This window comes from Canis lupus, chromosome 16 (genome assembly GCF_003254725.2).
Source record: "Canis lupus dingo isolate Sandy chromosome 16, ASM325472v2, whole genome shotgun sequence".
Classification (NCBI taxonomy): Eukaryota; Metazoa; Chordata; class Mammalia; order Carnivora; family Canidae; genus Canis; species Canis lupus.
The window spans coordinates 2,356,905-2,376,309 of NC_064258.1; the positions used below are offsets into that span (position 1 = coordinate 2,356,905).

Here is a 19,405-nt window from a genome sequence, read left to right on the forward strand (position 1 = left end):
TCACTCTTACTTCCAAAGCTAACTAAGTTAACACATTTGTTGTCTGCCCACATGGCACCAAAGGAGTTGACATCCAATGTTACCTCTCTTTTGGTGACTTTCTAATGTTCTTAAAGCATTCCAACACAATTATGAAGGACACCGCAGGGCTCTGGCCCTTGTTAAAATTAGCTGACCCTCAGTGAGACTCTAGTGTGGGGTGACAGGTGGTAGGAACAGCAACCAGGTCGCGTCTGGTTTTGCTTGGGCTGGGGTTACCACAGTTGACTGACTTGATCAATTAATCCCCAGAAACTCCGAGAGGGGGTCTGAGGTGGCACATAGCTAGAAAGTCCTTCAGACTCGTTCTCCTGTCACTCAACAGAAGAAAAATGGCTCATTTCTTAAAACATTAGTGTTCCGGAAAACAAAATTTAATATTTCGTCATGGAAACAGGTATTGATTTGAAATAACATTAGCTTCAGCTGGAATATGTCAAAAGCAAAAACCAGATGGTGAGGCTAGATCGACCTCTTGCAAACTTTTGCTCTGAATTGCTCAGTGTTGATCTCTTTCTCATGCAAAGATAGTATGAAAGGGAGAGGTCACATCTTTCTCTGCCTGGAATCCTGAGGATGAGCAGGGAAGGGAATAATAGATTTCTACTTATCATTTCAAGCAAACCTAAACGGAGGGAGTTAATCTCCTTCTCTCCCTCCCTCCCTCCCTCCCTCCCTCCCTCCCTCTTTTCCTTCTTTACAGTTGCAAGTGACCTAAATTATCAAAGAATTTTATACAGGTCTAAAACAGTGAGCAGACCAGGCACCTCAGAGAGACCCCAGCCTGCCCTCTGATCTTGTAGCGAAGGACCATGAGCTCTGGAGAGTGGAGAGCAAAGCCAGATTTAGGTTTCCTGAGTCATCTTCCTCCTTCCACTCTGTCTTGATTGGAGACTACCCGGAACCTAGCCTCTTACTTTTGGAAAGACCTCTATCAACACATTCCAGAGACTGTTTTATTTTTTTCCATTGTGAAGGTTATTAAAGCCAATGAGGGGTGGGCCAGGGCCCTGGGTAACTCAGTCGGTTCAGCGTCCTACTCTTGGTTTTGGCTCAGGTCATGATGTCAGGGTCCTGAGATTGAGCCCCATGGTGGGCTCTGTGCTCAGCAGGGAGTCTGCTTGAGATTCTCTCCCTTTCTCTCCCTACTCACCCAGGTGCACTCCCTGTCTCTAAACAAATAAAATCTTAAAACAACAACAACAACAACAGAGGGAAGTTACAAAGGCCTTTCCATCACTCACCAACAAACAGCTGGCTGTAGAGCTCCAGGCGGGTGTGACCTTCCGTGGGTGCCTTGCGGATCTGCTGTGGCAGCCGATCCACCTGTAAACTGGCTTGCTTGACATTCCTCTCTGCCGTGACCCGGTGCCACTGGTCATCATTGAGAGGGGACGGCGACCTCACCACAATCTCCACGGGCCCATTTCCGACATCAAATGAAAAGGACACTTCGGTGGCAGCTGGAGGAGCAGAAAGCATGAAAGGCACATGAGTATTTTCCTCCCAGATACCAAAGAGCAGTGATTTCTAGTGGAAAGATAAGGCATGGAGAGAAAAATCATCTAAGCCCGTCATTTGCCACAAAAGTTCATGGCTAAATCATTTGAGGAAGGATAAAACATCAATCCACTCTAATCATATTTCCTCCAAGGGGAGGGATTGGGAACCAGGAATACGTTGATCTTACTTGGTCTTTAGAAGCTTGTCAAGAGGTTGCCATCATCGGCTCTTTCCTGATAAGCAAACCCAGACCTGGAGGAGTCAAGCCCATGCTGGTGTCTCACGTTTATATGGGCAGTGGGCCCAGGACCTACACCCAGGCTTGTCAGGCTTCAGAGCCCCCGGCCTGTTGATTGCACACTGGGTACCTCTTCAGCAGCTCCCAGGACAGGGACTTGCTCCTGGAGAGCTTTCTGGAGGAGCTCCATCTGCGGGGATTCTGGCTCAGCTGGTCTGGCATAGAGCACTGGTATTTTTCAAAGCTCCTTGGAAAATATGAATATAGAGCTGGAGTTGAGAGCTACTACTTTGGGAGAGCTGATGAAACTGTTTATCATTAAAGTAGTCCCTGGGGGTTCCTGTTGAAGGCTGGGGAGCTGTGAGCGTTGGGGCTACGAAGGTGCCCTGCATCTCTTTGGGCCGCCGTGGCTACCCACAAGGAGGCTCAAGACTCCTGCAGAGCAACCATCTGCCGGACAGCAAGGCCATTCCCCATCTGGAATGTCCGATCCTTCTCATAACCTGCGCCTCCAGCACTGACCACACATCACTCTTTTTTTCAGGGATCTGCTCAAAGTCCGTAATAAATCACCTTTCAACAAGAGAAAAATGGATTAGGGTGGTTTGCTTTGGCAGCTTTGGTTGTAAGGAGCTTTCCTACTTCACAGTTTAGGTTTTAATTTCCTCAGTGACCACCTAACGCTTTATAAACACGCCTTTCGAATGTGCATTTTTCTTGCGATTGGCAGGAGGGGCAGCTTAATGCGAAAGCGGCACCCAGGTCCCCAGCTCCTCGGCTTGGTGAGTTCCTTTCCGCATTTAAGACGTGGCACCCGAGTGGATTTCCTGACTTTGCTTATAAAGAGATTCGGCCCCTTTATCTATCCACTAAGCTTTCCGCCTAATCTCTAAGCAGTTTAATTAAATATCTGTCATTTTCCCCCCCCCTGGCTAATGGAAAATTCAGCTTCTGTGGACTGGTAGCATTTTGAGATGGTGTCGCAAGCAATCAAACTTCTAATTTAAAAACCACAGTGGGCCAGAGTCTCCCAGGACCTCGACTGTTCCCCCTGCCTCTGGGTCAGGCCCCTCTGAAAGCTGCATTAACTTTACGAAGCTGCAGGGATTTTTGGACGCCGAGCTCAATTTAATCAACCTAATTGTACCAAGGAATTTTGATCCTTTATGCCATTAGAAAGAGAAGTTTAATTTTAACACCTGTGGTGAATCTACGTGTCCTCCGTAAAGCATCCCCCCTACATTAGGAGCGCCTGCCTCCAGGGGTCCCTGTGACTCAGTGGAGGCCGGTGACCTTCACCGAGGTTTCCACGGAAATGTCAGAATGCAGGTGGACGAGCCTGGGACGCGTGGACCGAACGATCATTCCCTAGGTTTCTGGCAGAGTCAGTGGGGAGAAGTAGCCACCGCGTTCGGATTGAAGCTGCTTTGTTCATGTAGCGCTACGTTTTAGCAGATGCATTTTTAAATGCAAGTTGTCAGGAGAGCAAGAGCAAGCGGGTTCCTGAGCTAAGTAGGAAAGATGGTTTCATTTTAAAGGCATCAACAACCATCAGGGAAATAGGATTTGGGGATAAATTGAGTTTAACCCCAAGGTTTGACTTGGAGGGGTAAACGCTGCTCTAATTTCCTCTCCTCCTCTGTTCCTGCTCTGATGAATTTTTTGTCCAGGTCTTTACATTGTCACCATCTGGGGAAACTCTGAGCACCAACAGTTAGCTAGGAAACGTCCATACTTTTTTCTCTGCTTGTCACACTAGCAGAGTCACACATGCTTGTCCCATGTTTTTGCTTGTCCCATGCTTGTCACACATGCTTGTCCCATGTTTTTTCCTCTGGCCCACGCTCTTCTTAACATTGACACTTCACTCTAGAGAAGGAAGAGAAGTCTCTAGGGTCCCAGTTGGGCACAGTAAGAGGCGGTCATGGTCAAAAGCATCTGAAAGCAGCTTCCTCCTGAAGGAGTCTCTCCGGCTCTGAGGTGCAAATATCCACAATCCTTGTACCTCCCACGTCCCTTCCCCTGCTTCCCGAGGAAGGCACTGCTGCAGGCCCAGCATGACTGCCAAGCAAAAGGCTCCTTTTTCTCAGTCGCTCGGTGTCAGCTTCCCTGACTTGGCTAAGGGATGCCTTTGAGAATCCATCTCCCAGTCGAACAGCAAGTGGGTTTTAAAAGCTTCTAAAGTTCAGTTTGTGGCTGATTGCTCTTGCTCTTCTGGGTGAGAGGAGCTGACATTTTAAAAGAGATAATTACAGAGAGAGTCAGGGAGCGAATAAAAGGGAGGCCGCATAAAAGACACGAGAGCCAATGACTCGGCCCTTACTCCACGCGTGTGCCCGGTTGGAGACTGCGACGTTCCCTGCTTCTCCCAGTAAAGAAGGAGTTTCTTACACACCGAAAGTAATCTTATTTCCAGAAATGAGTGTGTGAGAATGGAATGGGATGTGTCCAGGGTGGCTCACTGGACAGAAGACTGTAGCAAACCCTGATGGTTGTCTTTGTGCGGGTGTCAAGAACTGGCAGGTGTCAGAGGTTTTCCCCTACTTACAAACTGACAGCCTAGTCTCCCATGGTTTCACGGGTGTTGGCAGAAGACAGAAGGCCCTTGGCTCAGAGATAAAAGACGTTGTTATTCATGGTGCAGCAGGCAGCATGGGCTTGGGATCCACATTGGTTTCTCTCGTCCCCCCACTTCCATGCGGAGCAGCCCAGATGGATGCTGCGTAGGCCGCGAGCTTGTATCACTGTCAAGGAACCGGAGCTTAAGAAACTCCACTCTGATTTTGCTGGTTGGCTGCTGGCAAACCAACATGCTTTTTGCCCTGAGGAGAGAGATTAGCTTCATCATCCTGGTCAGGAAAGAAATCTACCTCTATCTTCTGGGACTGTTTGCCATCCTCACATCCTTAGAAAGGTGTGAGCAAAGCTAGTAATGCCTCTTGCTCAGAAGACAGGCAGAAATTGGGGAGATCCATGGAGAATGTTCCTCCAATGCATGGCCAACACCCCCCCTTTTCCAGTTTTGTCCGTACTCTCATTGGATCATATGCTTCTGGTATACATGGCCCTACCCCAGACCCAGTGCACGCATCTGGATTTGTCTAAGGCAAATATGGCAACCTCCTGCTCCTTGCCAGTAACCCATGGAGGATGGGATGTAACACTCCTTTCTGGCTAACAGGATACGAGGAGAGTCTTGAGGGTTCTTTTGGGACAAACTTCTTAGCTCAGTGGAGAAGAGACCGTTAGCCCCCACATAGCCTCTGATCTTGGGTTCCTAGTGTTGCTGGAGCCATCTTGTAATCAGACAAGCTGAGGACAACTGGGAGGACAATGGGAGAAACTGCGTCTTTGGGGATGTTAATCAGCCCTTAGATTATCCCCAGAGCCACTCAAAACTTTTTGTGTGAGACATTTGCTATTTTTAATTTTTTTTAAAAATTATAGCTGAAAGCATGCTCACTGCTACAGGGAATAGTTTGGGAATCAGGAGATGCAACTCTGGTCGTAGCTGTGCCTTTTCACCTTTGGGCCTCAGTTTACTGGTGTCTGAAATGAGGATTACAGTTACGGCTTTGCAAGACTTTCTGTGTTCAAAATGTGTCTGAAAACACTGAACTAGACAATCTTTAAGATCCCCTCACATGGCAACATTCTGTAAGCTAATTTGCAAGAGATTCTAAGAGAACTAATGCGATGAAATACAGCTAGTCTTTTTTTATTTTTTAAAGGTTTTAAAAAATTATTCATGAGAGACACAGAGAGAAAGGCAAAGAGAGAGGCAGAGACAGAAGAAGCAGGCTCCATGCCCAGAACCCGATGCTGGGACTGGATCCCAGGACCCCGGGATCACACTCTGAGTCAAAGGCAGACGCTCAACCCCTGAGCCACCCAGGCGTCCCTGAAATACAGCTCCTTTTAATGGTAATTTTAGATAGTGAATCCTCACAGGGAGAAAAGAGATTACGTGAAAAGAGAAATGCACAAGGTGTCACTCTGGCATCAGAAAAGAGGACAGATGGTGGAAATACCTTCTGAGTCAATGTGGCTTATGGCTCCGAGGACTTAAAACAACAAATGGGACAGAACCACGCACCGCTCACGGTCCGGCTCCTTGCAAATTCCAGCAGGTGGCACTATTGGCTCTCATTCGAACTCAACAAGTCACCTCCAGGCTAACTGTACTGCGGGACAAATGTAGCCACCAACCAGAATAAACAGACTTTGGGGTTCTGAGCTGTCTCGGCAGGTTAGGTGACATATAGACACTAGGTCATTCGATAAGGAACAGGTGAAGGGAAAAGACAAGGCCAGGGACACCGAGGAAGTTTGCTGAGAAGACTGGCTAACGCTCTTGCAGTTTTGATAATGATTTGGTTCTTCCATCTGAAAATGAAGCTTAAGGATTGATAGGGTTATTATGCACAAAATCTCCTTTGATGAGATCTTGTATGATGAAACCGGTAACAGGCAGACCAGATATTTTAGCCTCATCCTACAGTGGAGAATGTTATGGGTCTATTTTCTTCTTCTTCTTCTTCTTCTTCTTCTTCTTCTTCTTCTTCTTCTTCTTCTTCTTCTTCTTCTTCTTCTTTCTTCTTCTTCTTCTTCTTTCTTCTTCTTCTTCTTCTTCTTCTTCTCCTCCTTCTCCTTCTCCTTCCTCTCCTTCCTCTCCTTCCTCTTCTTCCTCTTCTTCTTCTTAATGAAGGAAGGGCTAAGTGGACATCAGAAGACCAAAGAATTTATGCAACATGAGTGGGTCATGAGAAGAGGCAGGTAAATGGCAAATAAGGTCCCTGCAAGAAATCAGATAAGGAAAAGAAGGAAGAAGTAGAGAGAACTAACTGGGTGCTCCATCTGCACCCCAGATGCTCTCTGTCCCTTCTCACTTACTCAAGGACGTCAGTCCAGCAAGCCTCCCTTCTCTTCTACAACACCAATCATTTGCTCCCTGCTGGATAACTTCATATGAACATGTTGACCTGTCTCTAATCCTAGCAGCAGCTACCACCACTGCAAAACAAAAACAAAAAAAAACCCAATTCATCAACCTGAGACTTTCTCACCCATTATTTGAAACTGTTCCTGCCCCAGGGCCTTAGACTTACTGTTCCCTTTACCCAAATAACTCTGGGGCTGCTCTTTTACCCTTCTACTCACACGTCATCATATTAGAAATTCTTTCCCTAACCCTTCTATGTTATATAGTGAATCCCTCTCTTGGTTGCCTTTTCTCCTTTATCCTGATTTTTTTTTTTGACCTCTGTAGATGCTACAGATGCATTGTATCACCATCTGGCACAATATACATGTGCTCCTGGCCTCACTAAAGCGGAGATATTTTTCATTTTGTTCATTAAAAAATAGATCTTCAGCACTTAGAACAATGCCTGCCACGGAGTAGATACACTTTGTGACTAAATGAATGGATGGCTAGAAATACTCCTGGCAAGGAGGCCAAACTATTGTAATATAGATACCCGGAAAAAGGAAACCCACATACTTTCCTAAGGCAAACCGTAATGTAGGAGACAGACATTCATGCAGAATGCCTTCTTATATTCCACAAGCATCTGCCCTCAGAGCATAAAGTAAGACTGTGTACCTTCTCGGTCTGGGATCAAGAGACATGCTAAAGGTTGTTTCCAAATATATGACATTTGAGGATCAAAGGCTTGTCCAGGATAAACTTAGCGTGCAGTCAGGAGCATATTCCAAGGTTCCTATCACAGAGCTCCTCCTTCAGTAAGTTGCAATAGGACCTTTGTTAACGCCAGGTGACCCTGACGGAAGTGGTCCTGGAGTTCTACTTCGACAACCACCAGGGTCACCAAGTGCCATCCTAGCAGTCAGGTCCTAAGAATCAAAGTTTATTTCCTTGCCACCGAAAGAAAGGTTTTCAAAAGTATATAGCGAAGAGTACAACTTTGCTGAAAGAGAGGTCCAGAACCTACCTGCCCCCTGGGGAAGCAGTATCCAAACCCTTGAAAAGAGGTGCCTGTCTTTGTCAGCCCGAGAGTCATGCCGAATAGTGTAAGAGTGTGACTTAGCATGGGGGCTGACCACACCAGGCTGACAGTGTGGTGGAGGTTTGGTTTACATGGTTCAACCCCTGGAGGGGCTGGAGACCAAGGCCAGGCATGTGGGCAGTCAACCATTCCTACGTACTGGAGCCTAAATAAAGATTCTGAACACTGAGGCTCTGGGAAGCTCCTGGCGGGAGTACCCACGTGTTCTGTCACAGTCTTCCAGGGCAGTAACGTGTCCACGGGTCTGCAGGAGAGCACACCTGGGAGCTCGGCATCTGGTGCTTCTCATGGTTCCTGCCCCGTGTGCTCCTTCTCTCACCTGATTCTAGGCTGTTCTCTTTCCCTGTAATAACTGGAACCGCAACCACAGCATCCTTTAGGAAGTTCTGGTCTTCTAGAAGCTGTTGGATTGAGGGTGGTTTTGAGGACTCCCTGAACATGCAGGGGGAGCCAAAGGGGTGTGCAGGCCCTCACGGGCTGTGGTCCTTCTAAGCTTGCAGTCGGAGTCTCTGTGAGAACCAAATGACCATATTTCTCACTTCAGTTTAGAAATATGTGACTGAGACCAATAATGTTAAGGCTGGAGGACTTCTGGGAATGGATTCTAACTTCCACGCTTGCCTTCACAGCCTGGAAAGGGAATGGAGTCTGGGAGATGCTGACGTCCAGTTATAGCAGAGCACAGAGTGTTGGTTTTTCTAAGTACACAGTACTGCCTTTCATATTGTGCAGGAAATTTAAAAAAAATAACCTATTTTTTTCTTTGTAATAGTGAGAGCTTGTGGATAGAGAAAATTTTAGAGCCAAATATGCATATTCACACTCTAAAACTCGGTGTTAAACACATCTGAAAATGAACACTGAGAAGGAAAGTTTATTTGAAGTCTTTTGGAAATTCTTCAAGGAAATGCCTGGAGCTTAAAATCAATGTTATGAACTCATTTTAGAACCTCTGGTATCCTGATAACCTCTTGAGTATGAGAAATACTTCTCTTTATGTATCTTGGCCTTTAAGCTTTTTATTATGGTTAAAAAATAACTTCACAAACAAAGACATCCACAGAGGAAAGGAAGCAAAAGGGAGTTACCATTGGCCATGCAAAAACAGAGAGCTGTCTTTAAGATGCAAAGCCTTTCTAATTTTAGTTTTCTCCATGCATTAAACTGCCTTCTGAGAATAACTTCTTGAATATTAATGGACCTATATGATTGAAAAAGGAAAAAGACAAAAACCTTTTCAAAATGACATGTGGTGTGAAACAGGACCTGTCCTTAGGAAGGGACATGTAGACAGGTTTTAAATACTCTCATGTTTGGAACCAGTGGAGACTTGTGTGCTGGGCAGAGAGTGCCCAGTTTGGAAGAATAGATGAAAGTCCCAGATGGTGACTGTGGGGATAGGATCTTTGGGATAAAAGCAAATGTAGAAGCTGTTTTGGAGAAACTGTGAAATTGGATGCCTATGGAGTCTCCAGAGATGGAGAGGAATGTGGATCGAGAAGAGGATGGACGTCAAAGAAGCTTTTCTCTTGACCACAGCCAGATGGTGTGGCAAAATGAGAAACACTCATTGAAGAAAGTGCGTGGGCTTCGGTGGAGGACCAGGGGTTATTTATGGGGTTGCTTTTGGGTGATGTCAGAGAGAGCAGGGTCGTTGAGATGCACAGTTTTGGAGAGCTCAAGGAGAATGGACTGTGGGATGTGAGGTCAAAGGAGGAAATACAACCTAGAATCAGAAAAAAGCTGACAGGTATAAACTTGGACCGTGCTGGAGCTTATAGGGAGACAAGAGACCAGTCAGTTATGAACTGTGGTTTCTAAATGGCTGAGTGCTGGATGGATCTGCTAACATGGACACCGATAATGAGGAACAGCCACAGACGTGACCCCAAGAGGAGAGGACGACGCTGTGGAAGAGGTCTGCTGGGGAGATCTGGGAATATGTCTCCCAGCAGCAGGCAGACAAGGGGATGTCTGTTTTCTGGTTGCCACTGACTGAACTGCAGCCCAGCCTGTAGGTCCCGTCGTAGGCACTGTTTGTACCTCTCTGTTTTGTAGCAAATTGTTCCTTATCCAGCATACCCTTTCATGGTGTGCACGACTTCAGACAAAATCTCTCTAATAAAAAAAAAAAAGGAGGTCCAAATGAAGATTCTACATTCTACATGTTGTGGACATGGAATATTAAAAGAGGTTGATACTGTTTTCTATGAGAATACCAGACTCACCTCAACTACAGTGTATTTGCAATACTGGGCAAAGAGTGGAGAAAATGAGAAACCATGCCACAGGGTACCAGAGACTTTAAATGGGAACGCAGAGAGGTAGGAAAGAATAGGAGAACCACCTGTCTAGATAGCAAGCTTTCTTAAAGTGTGAAAAACTTTGATAAAAGTTCCTTGGAATCTCTGGAAGAGACGCACAGCTGACCTAAATTATCTTGTTTGTTTTCTCTAGCTCTGATTATTTAAATTTGTTCATTATCCTCTATGTAGTAGGAATATTATAAATGAGGAATCTTAGGGTTGAATATTAAAAATATAGGATCTCAGGACCCCACAGTTAAAATGTCTCAGGATAAATGTTCCATCAATATTGTAGATGGGTTAATACACTCTGAAGTCAGATATTTCTACCTCTGAAAAATGACAAGAAGTCACTTCATGGTGTCCCTTATGACTGTGCCACCAAATTTCTGCTTGAACCAAGCATTGCTATGAAAATGGATAATGTTACATAATAACAGTGATTGATCATATGGCACACTTCCTTTTCCCTTATATCTGATTATAATAGCTGAAAACGCAACTTTTCTGATTATACTGCATAAATAAATATTTTCTCTCCCTAAAGATTGCACATAGAAAATCCGTGAGAACCCTTCTTTGTAGGGCCAGTTTGTAGAAAGTTCAAACAACTATGTTTACTTTTTTCCAGGATTTTCTGAACTCATGGAACATGGCTTCTCTCTAGAATAGCTACATTGAGAGAACAGGTGCAGGTGAGTTTGAGCTGCTGCCCACCTTCACCTAGACTGGTTTCGCGTATCCTCCGTAAGTTGAACAAGGTGTTAGAAGGTGTGTAGAGCAACCTTGGGAGCAGGGATGCCTGGGTGGCACAGTGGTTGAGCATCTGCCTTTGGCTCAGGGCATGATCCCGGTCCAGGGATCGAGTCCCGTGTCAGGCTCCCTGCATGGAGCCTGCTTCTCCCTCTGCCTATGTCTCTGCCCCTCTCTCTGTGTCTCTCATAAATAAGTAAATATATCTTAAAAAAAAGTTAAGCCCAACAATGAAGCATCATTGGTTAAAGAAGCACTTGGCAACGGAGACACTGTGTTCCCCAATCTTTTTATAATCCATGCTTCCATTTATTGACATAATAATTTAATTATCATCTCCAGATGCTGACATGCCCAGATCCAGGAGGCTGATGGAGAATAAAACGAATTCCTGAAGGTCTCAGATAAACACCCTACCAGCTGACAATGATTTCTTTTTAAGATTTATTTATTTACTTTAGAAAGAGCAAGAAAGAGAGAGAGAGAGAGAGAGAGAGGAGAGAGAGAGAGAGGGGGAACACACACATGTGAGTGAGTGGGGGAGGGAGAGATGGAAAGGGAGAGAAAGAACACTCGCATGCGTGAGTGGGAGGGGGGCCGAGGGAGAGGGAGAGAGAGTCTTAAGGAGATTCTCCACTGAGCATGAAGCCCAAGGACTCAGGATGCGAGTTCATGACCCATGAGATCATGACCTGAGCTGAAGCCAAGAGTCGGATGCTTAACCGACTGTCACCCAGGCACCCTCCCATGACAATTTTTTGTGCATTACGTTCTGTAGACTGTATAACAAAAACAACAGCTTTTTTGTTTTGTTCTGTTAACATTAAATAATGGCTTTCCAAACTACACATGCTCTCTTAGAGATTCTGACACAGTCTCTGTCCTCAGTTGAAAAAAGAAATCACTTTTGTGGAGTTTAAAAAGGGACAAAACTGACATGAAAATCTGCTTCTCAAGTATCATTACATGAAACAAGTGGGTTATAAACAGTATGCACCATATGATCTTATTTTTGTAAAAAAATCATATGTGAGCACATAGAGAAATGTTTAGAGATGTGCGCACTAAAAGAGTATTGTTAAGTATACAAGAATATGAGATAATAGCTGTTTTTTTTTTTGATTCATTCTTTCTGCTTCTCTGGATTTTGAAAATCATTCCACAATAAACCAGTAATATTTGTATAATTTTTAAAAGCCACAATCTGATAATTTTCACTTCTTTAACAAAGGTGGGTGACATTTTAAGCAACTCTATTCTATAATTTTAATGAGTGTTTAATCAGAGACGTTAATCAAAATGCAAAGGATGGGATTTCATTTAAATACAGAAAATTAGAGGGAATTTAAAAGTGGACTGAAATATTCCCTTTAGTTTTTTACTGTCTTTAAGATACCTGAGAAGATTAAAAAAAAAAAACAAACAAAAAGAGGGAGAGAAATAGTGGTCAAACTGTACCATAAAATAATTTTGAACATGGTGTGAATTTTTTTCCTATTAAAAATGGCTAAAAATAAGGGCATGCTATTTTTCAAAGTAAAATCCTCACAGGTCTGAAGTGCCAGCATGTTCTGATGTTTAAACTAATGTATACAGGAATCAGAATGCAAGATGAGCATAATTCAGTGTTATAATTACACTTGACAGATATACACTGTTTCTATTATTCATTGGCTCTGGTTGCACTTACCCAGAAAGACCCTGTAGAATACTAAATATCAACCACTCTTCAGGAGAAGTCATTTGGCATTCTCATCAGTTCTCATCACAGGAATCAAATTCAGAGATGCAGAAAACCAAATTTGATCATTTTAACACTATCTGCAAAGGCAAGTAAAATGAGTAATTTCCCAAGAGGCCTTGGGTCCAGTTAGTTTTCTTTGTCAAACTCTTTAACACAGATATGTGGGTGGGTCATTACTCTAATGAAAAATATCTTTTAACTGGTCCCTGGGCTTTCGCTATATTCTTTTCAATTCCTCAAATGCTCCATGATCATCCTCCTCTACTTGCTTTTGCCTGTGCTATTTACACTCTGAAAAAAAAAAAAAAAGCCTTTATCTCATTTATTTGCCTGTCATCCTCCAAGGCAGATCAAACGCCGCATCTTCTGGAACCTACCTCGATGTCTGTAGGCAAGGTTAAAGCTTACTCCTTTTCATTATCACGGTATCCATGGCAGAGGCTGCCAACTTTTCACAAAAAGTTTATTTCTTTCCTTTCCATAGTCACCCCTGAGAAGCTGCCCATATCCAAGAGCTGCACTTGACAGTTCCCAGAAATCTAGGTGAGCATGTGATGTGTGGTGGTAACAACGTTGGTAACAACGGGATGAGAGCAGGAACCTGTGTCACCTCTGGCCTGATGTGGGTATGAAGACAGACAGGGCTTCTCCACACTCCCTTTGTCTGCCAGATGGACTTAGAAAAGCCAAGGCTCCAGGAGATGGAGCCACTACACAGAAGGAGTCTTGAGCTGAAATCATGGTGCAGAAGAACCTCATGGAGCAGGGCCTGCACGTGAGACCACCATACAGACGCTTAAACCTGGGGTTTTAGTCATCAGAGCAGCGTGGCCTGTTCCTAAGTATGAACATTTCTTCTTCCTAAATCTCTTACTTGTGAGGTCAAAAAATCAACCAAAGGGTCTTCTCCATCAGACCACTGGAATTTTGAAGGGATGAATTATACCGCAACGGTCTTATCGTTTCAGCACTCATCTCTCCATCAGAACGTTGTAACGTTTCAAAAAAAAATATGGGTTGTAATATTAGATTTGAATGAATTAGTGGAATTCAGTAACTGATAGAAGTACTATATTTTAGAGCAAAGAGAAGGTCTAGGAGCCACATGGGAGCCGAGGCTGACTCACATATGTGCCTGTCAGTGTCTGGGCCGTCTCCTTTGCTAACCCCACCAAACTGAGTTGCAGGGAAAACAGAGACAGAATTGTGCTTTGCCTATCAGAAAGGCAAACAAACACTTGCCCCCTGGAGAGGTTTGTCAAGGACGAGCTCGGCACTGAGAAATATGGGGAGACATTTCCCTTGTCCTTCAACATTTCTGTTCTACCTTGAATGGACCCCAAGACCCATAACCCAGACCCCCAGCTGACACACGCAGGTTTATTTTTTCAGCCACACTTAGAAAACAAACAAACCACAGAAGTCTTTATGGTTAGCCTTGGAATATGAGTGCCACATTTACAATGCTCAATCTATAAAAATGTGTATTCGAAGGTTCTGAAGAGCTGGCTCAGAAACTCCTATAACACAATCCTTTGTAAACTGGGAATTACCTAAAACTAAAACAGGGAAAAAACAGTAAAACATAAATATTATAGAGATAGAAACAAATCTGCTTTTCCTGGCGTGTTTAAGAAGAATATATTTCAGCGATGACCGTTGTCGTATAAGAGATTTCACGGAAGCCCTTGTGTATCTTTGTCTCCTCAAAGTTCCTATCTTGAGCGCTATTAAAAGTTATCTTATAATTTGAGCAAAATGTATCTTTAAAAAGATAACCCTCTGAAACCTTCATTTGTGAAAAAGCTGCTTTTGTACGGTTTTTCCAGTTGACATCCAGTTGGCCAGCTTTCTGTCACCTGGTTTTAATTTAGGTGTTTGTCTGATGACTTGCAAAACCCTAGCGCTGTTATGCTCACAGTTGTCTTTGGCCCTTTGAGATATGTCTGCTTCTGGGCTATTTCAAGTAATCTTCCCCAGTCACTTACTATATTTAAATGAAGCTCTGCTCCCTGATTTATTGTATCTTCTTCTTTTTTTTTAACCAGCTTTGAATTAATTGGTCCCAAGTGTCATCCTTAGTTGAATCAATTCACCAGCATTACTAACATGCACTAACTGACAATGGCACCAACTTTTTCTCCTTGAGACATTTGTTTCTGTGAAAATGTAGAGCCTGTATAGACGCTGTGCGCTTCTATAATGGCAGAGGTAAGGTCTCTAATCTTATGATAACTCCACATGGGTATTTCTACTTTTCTCACTAATTTCCATATTAATTACTGAGTACACTCTTCCTCCCACCTCTGCCTCACACCAGAATGCAGGAAGTCAAGTCTCTTCAACCTCTTCTCCTCTTAGAATGTCCATTGACTTCTGGCTGGCCAGTAGCTGATATTTTCAATACTTTAACATGCCGTCTTTTTGAAAGGAAAGGTTTTGGACACAAATGTCCTACCACACACAGTCAATAGTACCGAAAACATTAGCAGTAGAGAAAGTGAGATAGGGGAAGAAAAATTCTATCAGAGAAAATATCTCTATGAAACTGTGGCATTCTTCTACAGTAATGAGGCACACCATCTATTCAGACAAAGACTATATAAAGATGCTCCTTTAGTGAGGATGTCTATGTCATTCTCCAATAATACATGGTATTGTCTTAGGGAAATTTCCATATTTTTAGAAAAATGAAAGACCTCTGTGATTTGTATGCTTTGCATTTTAAATCAAGATGTGGTAAAAAATTATTTGTGTGGATAGGATTTCAACAGGGCAGAGTCAACAGGCAAAGACACAGTGGGTCATAAGAAAGTTTGGGTGGTGACCAGAGAATGTCAGTAGATTGGGGAGCGGGGGCTAAAGTGAAGCACGTGGTACTGATGGGGAGGGCCAAAGTTTGTATGTAAAGAGGACTTAACGACTAGGTTAAAGCCTGGAATCATTGGCCAAGCTTAAGTACTTAAACTTTGCATTATAATGGATCGAGGAGCCATCACGGTCTGTAAGAAAAAGAATGACAGCGCAGGTCTGTAGAAATCTGTCCCTATTCGGGAGGGCAGATATTCGGAGAGAGGCAAGAAAGTGAGGGAGAAAAATTATAAGGCTGTTTGAATCAAGAATTCAAGGCATTTCAGCTAATGGAGCCATCGTGGGGGATAAAGAGAGAAGTTTGAGAAGACTTCATTATTTTTGCATTTTTGTTGCATTCATCTTTTTGCAACTAGTTGGAATCGATGCTTTCTGTGTGACTGTTCTGGCGTGATGACATATCATCAGGAATGTCAGAATAACATTTCTCTATATTAAAAATAGAGTGTTCTATCAAGATAAACAGTCTATATAGTGTGGGGACATCAGTGAAACATTAAAAATGACTTTGATCTTTCTAACGTGGATCATGAAGAAAGTGGTGATGACATTAATTACGATGGGGGGCACAGGAGAGGGCTTTTGGGTGAAGATGATGGATTTCCATTTTGACATATTGAGCTTGAGGTATCTACGGGTGATTCTGATAGGTCCTTAATTAGAATTTACAAGTAGGGATCCATGATTTTAGGCAATCTCCTAATTATCTCTCAGTTGAAGTATGTGTGCAGACTGGAATTTATTTGAAGCAGATACCATTCGTTCTGATATAGCCTTCCTCCTCCCATCATCTTTAGGAGAACTGAGAACCATGGCATGGAAAGTTAAGATGGTGCTTCCTTATGAGTTCACTTAGTTCATCATATGGCAAGCCACATATGATGCGGATGGCCTCTGGCAGCTTTATGAAATCATTGGCGCTGGAAGAGACCTTAAAGATGTCCCAGCTTGCCCCTCTTATTTTATAAGTGAATGTAATGAAATCTGGGGAGGGAAAGCAACTGCTCAGCCTAGAATCCTGCTCTTTATTTCTCATGTTGAAAATCATTTTATTAATTTTTTTTGTCATTCAGTTATTCCAGATTTTCTCACAGCAGGGTTTTTTTCCATTTTTCCATTACAGTATAATTTATGGACAGTAAAATGTGCAAATCGTAAGTGTTCAGCTGAGTAAATGTTTACATATGTGATCACTCCTTGGATCAAGATATAGAACATTTCCACCTGCAGAAGATTCCTTTGTGCCTTCTAGTCAATATTTCCAATCCCCAGAGATAGCCACTATTCTGACTTCTATCTCTGTGGACTACTTTGGTCTACTTTTGAATGGCATGTAAAAGAAATCAGTATATGCTGTTATAGACATACAGTAACATCTGTGAGGGAATCCTGTCTCTTAACATTTACTTACCTTTTATTGTCCTAAAATGCTTTTGGTTATGTAAACAGGCTGGGAGTTAAAAAGGAGATTCTGAGGGCACACGGGGTTGTAGTGAGGTTTTGAGGAGCCTGTGTTCTGGACTCCACCCGATTTTCAGAGCAGAAGTTGAATCCTAGAGGAGGGACAAGCTATCTCTTTGGGTGTGGCTAGAAGTATCCTGTCTTTGGGAACACTGAGTCAAGGGGGCTAGGGGCAAAGGAACTGCCACCAGAAAGGTGGTTTTAACTTCAAAAGAAGAATCCCTGCCTGTACCAGGAAGTGCAAGTGGAATGAGCCCACCACCTCCTCTACGATCATGAGGGAGAAGAGGAAATGCTGAGCGACAGAGGTCAATTAGTACTCATAAGGGCCACTGTGTGACGGGGCCAGTCAGGAGAGCTGGGTGGCCTTCTAAAGATGCCCCTGGAGTGCGATGGAAGACAGGCAGGATCACAAGCTCTGTAGAGAGAGGTGTGACTCCATCTGACTGTCTTACTAGCAATTGCCAGCTCTTCCTGAAAATGTCCAAGTCAGGAGACATAGCTGGATGGGTAACATCCAAAGTAATAGGTAATTTTTCGTGTCGGGAAGACATCCTACTTTAAAGTATACCCTTATGGCTCTAGGGTACCTGTGTCATGGATTCAAATGACTGTCCCTTCAGGGAGATCGGCAAAGAAATCTGAGAAATCTAATCTGACTTTGTTATTTACTAACTAACTAACTATATATTATATATTATATATATATATCAAAGAAATATGTATATTTCAAAATTGTTGATTTATTAGAGAGTGTGTGAAAGCACATGGGGGGAGGTGCAGAGAGAGAGGGAGAAGCAGGCTCCCCACTGAGCAGGGAGCCTGAAGACATGGAGCTTGATCCTAGGACGCTGAGATCATGACCTGACCTGAAGGCAGACACTTAACTGACTGAGCCACCCAGGTGCCCCTATTTGTTTATCTTTTTTTTTTTTTTTTTATGATAGTCACAGAGAGAGAGAGAGAGAGAGAGGCAGAGACACAGGCAGAGGGAGAAGCAGGCTCCATGCACCAGGAGCCTGACGTGGGATTTGACCCCGGGTCTCCAGGATCGCGCCCTGGGCCAAAGGCAGGCGCCAAACAGCTGCGCCACCCAGGGATCCCTTGTTTATCTTTCATTTACTTTATTTTTTATTTTTTTATTTGCTTTTTAAAAAAGATTTTATTTATTCATGAGAGACACACAGAGAGAGAGAGAGAGAGAGGCAGAGACACAGGCAGAGACAGAAGCAGGCTCCATGCAGGGAGCCCGACGTGGGACTCGATCCCGGGTCTTCAGGATCAGGCCCTGGGCTGAAGGCAGGCGCTAAACTGCTGAGCCACCCGGGCTGCCCTGTTTATCTTTTAATACTTAAAACATAAACAGTTAAATACATTACATAACTTTAATACAGCACAAATTTTATCATTAAATTTCATCTCTGAACTTTGTTTTGGCCTATAATAGTAATTGAAAAACTACACCTAGAAGCTAGAGAAATATTTTTGAATTAAAAAAAAAATCACACTAATGTTGCTCTTCAGGTTTTCAATTTTTTGATGTATCTTTTTCCTTATGTATTTTAATTACCGAGTCAGAATCATTTTTTAGATCCCAAACCTTTAATACAAACTGGGTTCACAGCTAGACTTGCGAAGTAGTAGAATCACTAAAATTCCTCTTAAATCTATGTTGCTAACCTAGGTTGGCTTAGATAATTAAAAGAAAATTATTACAAATTAATTTGGTGCTAACACCTGAATTTTATTAATAAAAACTCACAATATATATAAAAGAACAAAACCCCTAAATAGCATCCCCAAGGCACAACAGTCCAGCTAAGTGGAGTCAGACATTTCTCATGTTTATATAAGTGAAGCTCTTTTAATGTAAAAGTTGTTCCAATTCTGAAATAGTGGAAGATAAACTGCCGTTAGTTTATTTCTTCTGATTCATCAGTTTCTATATATTGCAGAATATTTTCTCTCTGACTTTCTCGAGCATGTGTATTGCAGAAGGCTGCATCTTGGAAAATGAAAGTTTTTCCTTAATACCTTTTCCTAAGATTAACAGGACATTAGACTGCTGCCTCCACATTTTTGGAGAGATATTCCTGCTAAATGCAAATATTTTCTCCAAGTCCTCCCGATAACTGAGAAAGCTCAAACTCGGTGAACACGGGAGCTTATGCTAAAGTATTACAACCATTTCTGGTTGCTCTTCCTGAAGGTTTCCTAGTCGGTGGACAAGTCCTTCAAAAATTTTCCACTGTGTCCTCTGGAATCTCTTTTAAGTTGTTGAGCAAAAATAAAAACTTAATTTGTAACTATTGGAAGTGATGGATGTTAACTAGACTTAGAGTGGGGATCGTTTTGCAATATATAAAAATACTGAACCATTATGCTCAACACCTGCAGCTAATATAATGTTTATATGTCAATTATATTTCAATTAAAAAAAGAAAAAAGCCCCTCCGTGGTC

The 19,405-nt window shown here is 43.1% G+C and overlaps 1 protein-coding gene across 4 annotated transcripts in view; it reads right to left on the bottom strand.

The window, feature by feature from the left end:
* CNTNAP2 (contactin associated protein 2) overlaps positions 1–19,405 on the bottom strand; it is a 1,981,926-nt gene that overhangs the window by 229,874 nt on the left and 1,732,647 nt on the right. For all 4 annotated transcript variants that reach the window (XM_025433996.3, XM_035700120.2, XM_035700122.2 and 1 more), the window contains one exon: positions 1,284–1,502. In XM_025433996.3, the coding sequence (XP_025289781.1) occupies positions 1,284–1,502 (219 nt within the window). The remainder of the gene's footprint in view (positions 1–1,283; positions 1,503–19,405) is intronic.